The following is a 5,411-nucleotide window of genomic DNA, read 5'->3' as shown; positions in this document are numbered from 1 at the left end:
TTACATTCCTGGATGTTAGAGGTCTCAGAACACAGTTTTTCGCCTATGGGGATTTACATGGTTAAGGACCCCAAAGTAAGGTGGTTCGACGACTCAAAATCAATAGTAGGGTGCAGATACAATTTACAAGAATTTAATATGTTGAAGTTGAGGGTACAGACTACAAAATATCTGAAAATGAGCATAGCTTTGCCGGCTCGTTTCTTTGTAATAGACACTTTGATTTGACCCCCAGCGGAGGTCATGGAACTGCAGGCGGCGAACAGGAAGTGCCGGTAACATATCAAGGCGCAAATTCCCGCCGGCCGAAAAAGCAGCGTGATTCAACTTATATAGTATGAACACCGATGTATTCCTCTACTATTCACCACAGACTCCACCTCGATGTTGTACACGCAAGAATAACTACGGCCTTTGCCAGTTCTGCGGGGAACTATTTTAACCCGTACTACTTTTGGGGACGGGGGTCGCGTATTAATACTGTGTTATGAGACCTTAGAAACAGCGTGATAATGTCAAATCAACTATCCCTGTTCCGATTTCTGAAGGGCTCGTTCAAATTACTAGCGTTCAAATTACTTAGTAGGTTTGCAATTATTTTATTCTGATATTCAACTTTATCTTATATGGTGCACCCAAAATATTTTTGGTGTACCCAATTTTCTAGGTTGGGTGCACCAGTGCACCTAATCCCCAAAATGATTTCGAGCCCTGATTTTCCTTCTACCATTTGTTGTCACTCAACAGAAAAGGAATGGCCAGTCCCAGATGTGGAGGCTCTACTGGAGGTCTGCATCCTGGGTACTCGGGGAACGAGACTGGAGGTTTGCGTCCTGGCCATCCTGGGGACGAGACAGAAGGAGAAAAGCCCTACAAGTGTGACCAGTGTGACTATGCGACAGCACGGAAATCCCATTTGGACAAGCATCTGACAAAACACACCGGTGAGAAACCCTACATGGCTGGGAAGTGTGACTATTCTGCAGCACTGAAATCTACTCTGGACAAGCATCTAGCAAAACACGCTGGTAACAAACCATACATGTGTGGGGAGTGTGGGTACAGGACAGCTCGGAAATATACCTTATACGAACATATGCGAACCCATACTGGTGAAAAACCCTACAAGTGTCACCAGTGTGACTATTCTACAGGACGTAAGTTCAGTTTGGAGATTCATCTGGCAAAACATACTGGAGAAAAACCCTACAAGTGTGACCAGTGTGATTATTCTGCTGCACAAAAATGTGATTTGGACCGACATCTAGTAAAACACACTGGAGAGAAACCCTACATGTGTGAGGAGTGTGGCTACAGAACATCTCTGAAGTCTGACTTATCCAGACATATAAGAATCCATACTGGAGAAAAACCCTACAAGTGTGACCAGTGTGATTATTCTGCTGCACAAAAATTTAATTTGGTCCGACACCTAACAAAACACACCGGTGAGAAACCTTATATGTGTGGTGAGTGTGGGTTCAGGACAACTCGGAAATCTACCTTATTAAGACATATGAGAACACATACTGGAGAAAAGCCCTACAAGTGTGACCAGTGTGACTATTCTGCAGCAGAGCAATCCACTTTGGATGACCACATGACAAAACACACTGGTCAAAAGCCCTACATGTGTGGGGAGTGTGGGTACAGGACAGCTCTAAGGGCTAGCTTATCCCGACATATGAAGACTCACACAGGGGAAAAACCCTACAAGTGTGACCTGTGTGACTATTCTGCAGCACGAAAATCTACCTTATCAGCTCATGTGAAGCGCCATACAGGAGAGAAACTCTACAAGTGTGACCAATGTGACTATTCTACTACACAAAAATCCAGTTTCAACATTCATCTGGCAAGACACACTGGAAACAAACCCTACAAGTGTGACCAGTGTGACTATTCTGCTGCACGGAAGTCCCATTTGGACCTACATCTAGCCAGACACACAGGTGAAAAGCCCTACATGTGTGGCGAGTGTGGGTACAGGGCAGCTTGCAAGTCTAACTTATCCAAGCATATGAGAACTCATACCGGGGGAAAACCCTTCAAGTGTGACCAGTGTGACTATTCTGCAACAAGGAAATCCACTTTACACCAACATGTAGAGAAACACATCGGTGAGAAACCATATATGTGTGGGGAGTGTGGGTACAGGACAAATCAAAAATCTTCCTTATCTAACCACATGAGAACTCATACAGGGGAGAAACCCTACAAGTGTGACCAGTGTGACTATTCTGCTGCACATAAGTACAGTTTGGATATTCATCTAGCAAAACACACCGGAGAGAAACCCTACATGTGCGGGGAGTGCGGGTACAGGACAGCTCACAAGTCAGACCTCACCAAACATGTAAGAACCCACACAGGTGAAAAACCCAACAAGTGTGACCAGTGTGACTTTTCTGCAGCACGGAAATCCTATTTGGATGACCACTTGAGAGAACATACCCTAGAGAAACCCTACATGTGTGACCAGTCACAGGGCAGCCACAAAGAATTAATTGTCTGAATATATCAAAACTCACGCTGCATATAGATTCTACAAGTGTGACCAGTGTGACTATTCTGCAGCACGGAAATCCTATTTGAACATCCATGTAACAAAACACACTTGTGAGAAGCCTTGGGGAGTGTGGGTACAGGGCAACACACATTGTTAGTTTGAACCTTTATTTCTTCATAAAAGCTCAACTCGGCCTGCAAGCTGATTTTCAAATCAGAGCAAGCTGACTGTTTCGCCGCTTAGAAATTCAGGTTGTGTGTCCATTTAGAAAAAAAAAAACGTTAGTAACATCTGACCCAAGTGTTACTGACTTTTTGTTCTAATTTACATGATAGGGTCAATCAGGGAAAATTTTATCCTTCTGCAACGCCAGAAAGATGGAAACTTAAGTCTTACAACATACTTTCCAGTCCCGGAGCTTTCATAGTTTATGAAGCTGTAGGGTAGTATTTTCCTTGGACCAAGTCTTCTCTTGTTGTTGAAAAAAAGAATTGTGACCTCTTATCTGATAAAGAATAGACGTGTTAGAAGATATTGCAAAATATGTTTATCAGTACAGGCTTTATGTAAGTCTTTATTAGCATGAGTCTAGAATATAACATAATGTCATATTTCTCAACGTTTGAGTCTCGGTGAACTTATTTGTTATCCAGCTTCAGCGTTGGCGCTAACACACGTTTTTGACACGTTAAAATTTGGACAAGTATATATCTATTAAATGCACTACTCGTACACGAATTGTTGTATTCTATGATGTAATACAGTATGCAATGTGTGTCTGCAGCTTATATGCAATTGTATTCTATGATGTAATGCAATAAGCAATTTGTATATACAGCGAATATGGGGAGTTTTCTGCGAGTTTTAACAGTAATCAGCTTTATGACTGAAACGTGTAACAATTTTGTTCATAATCGCCCAGCAATCCGGGAGGACCTTCGATATCGGTTTTCTTTTGTTGGTATCAACAATGCAATGTGAAAACATATTTTTTAACCATTAATTTCTTTGAGCATGAATTGTGGGGGTACACTAACATTTATGTTCAGTTTTGAGGAATAAATGTTTTATTATAGATTTGATGTAAACGACTACATTTGATTGATTCTACTTTATTGTTATACTGTAAAAGATAAGGAAGGAATTTTCGTTCTGAATTCACGTACAATTGTTTCTTGAAGTGACAATAGCATATATTGAATAACTGGCAATTAGCCATTTGGTAAGAACTTGCAAATAAACTTCCATTATATTGAATACGTCAACTGATGTAACAGAAAGGGTAACATCAGTGTATTGCAATCACGATTAACACTACTAGTAATTGCCATCCTCAAAAAGACTTGGATAATGCAAAGTATGTATGTATCGCCATTTTACTACACATTTATTCCTAGCGTAACTCCGTCAATCTGCAATCTGTTACTGAGGTCACGAGCTGAGGTAATCAGGTGTCTATGACCTCTGACCTTTGACTTTCGCCAAACCGGATGTGAGGACTGCAGTGTTTGTTCCAGTACGAAAGACGCGGTTTTTTACGGTACTTCCAGACAACACGGACGAGGTAAGAGTGTCAACCGCCTTATGAAGTCTTTGTCTTTGTTTAAAGAGTCGTGAATGGAACTCTTTATCTATCTTGAAGATATAATTTGCGATCATCTGCGGATGGGTGGGGAGGGGGGCAATACTAGCCTATGGGAATCATGGCAGAAGGAGGCTGTCAAAAATCACCTCCCTGAGTTTTAGAACATGAAAAACTCACATTGGCATAGTTGTCCGGCATGTAAAGAGTAATTTGACGACAAAATTTTGACGGCGGAATTATGTAATACGGGATCAAAACTATGTGGTGTCATTTTCACCCCCTTTCACTGCCTGTAAACACCAAAACACCTAACTTCTAAAGCCTACTGCAACCACAAATATCACTTAAAACCTTTTTTTTTTCAACACAATATAGAGGCTACAACCCTAACCTATGATATGCACCTCCAAAATTGAAACATAGTCCAAAAAAAAACATTTCTGCAGGCACTTTTGCCAAGGGCACCTCATCATTTTGATTAGGCTGAAAGTGGGTCATCTGCGCCTGTCTGAAAATACTGAGGCAGTTTTGGGGCATCAAACACTGGGAGTTTTATTTTCACACCAGACAAAAGTTCTCCCGGACACAGAGATTTATATCTATACTAGGATTATGTCAGTACAATACTATCCTAAAGCTCTATTTACACATTACATTAGTATGTACAACAGACGCTTCTTATACACACAGTTTATTCAAAAACACATACCTTTTTAAGATCATTATTGTCGCAAACAAATATGACAAAGAAGGAAGGCAATACAATTGATATGACCTAACAGATATTAGGGTCTGGTGGGATCAGGGTGCAGATCAAAATGCGAAGCGTGGCAGCGTGCTTGCGTGAAAGCAGAGTGTCTCCGACGACGGACGTTATCGCTACCACAAAAAATAAGCTGAAACACACAAAATCAAGCTGAAACCCTTGTGTATATTTTCAATAATGGAAATTTCGCCAAATCTTGCTAGTCAACTGGCAAAATTTGCCCCTGAAATGCAGGAAATGACGTTTCAGAGGGTCCAGATTTTATAATTTTAAAGGACCTAGCCTCCTTTGCGAGGACTCGCGCCTTTGGCACTGGACATGGTGGAAAAATGTTGCCGGGGTGTCGTCACCCACGACCCTTTATACTAGTAGAAATATCATTATCAAACTTAGCTTTGTTTTCCAGCAAAATATTTACCTCAAATGCAGGAAATGGAATTTAAAGTGTCCTGGTTTCAAAATTTCTCCAGAACTCCCATGCGACGGCTTGCGTCTTCGGGGCTCACGGGGCTGCAAAATATGTTCGGGCGTGCATGGGTCGTCGCTACTAG

At 41.5% G+C, this 5,411-nt stretch overlaps 1 protein-coding gene across 1 annotated transcript; it reads left to right on the top strand.

Annotated features, from left to right (window-relative positions):
• The first annotated feature begins 754 nt into the window (after nt 1-754).
• LOC118408885 (zinc finger protein 468-like) lies at nt 755-2,515 on the top strand. Its single transcript, XM_035809745.1, has 4 exons — nt 755-1,028; nt 1,155-1,212; nt 1,840-1,952; nt 2,415-2,515. The coding sequence occupies exons 1-4, from the start codon at nt 755-757 to the stop codon at nt 2,513-2,515; spliced, it is 546 nt and encodes a 181-aa protein (XP_035665638.1).
• Nucleotides 2,516-5,411: the final 2,896 nt, after the last annotated feature.

The sequence above is a fragment of the Branchiostoma floridae genome, unplaced genomic scaffold, assembly GCF_000003815.2.
Source record: "Branchiostoma floridae strain S238N-H82 unplaced genomic scaffold, Bfl_VNyyK Sc7u5tJ_490, whole genome shotgun sequence".
Classification (NCBI taxonomy): Eukaryota; Metazoa; Chordata; class Leptocardii; order Amphioxiformes; family Branchiostomatidae; genus Branchiostoma; species Branchiostoma floridae.
The sequence above is the reverse complement of the archived record's forward strand: the minus strand, read 5'-3'. Positions and strand labels throughout refer to the sequence as shown.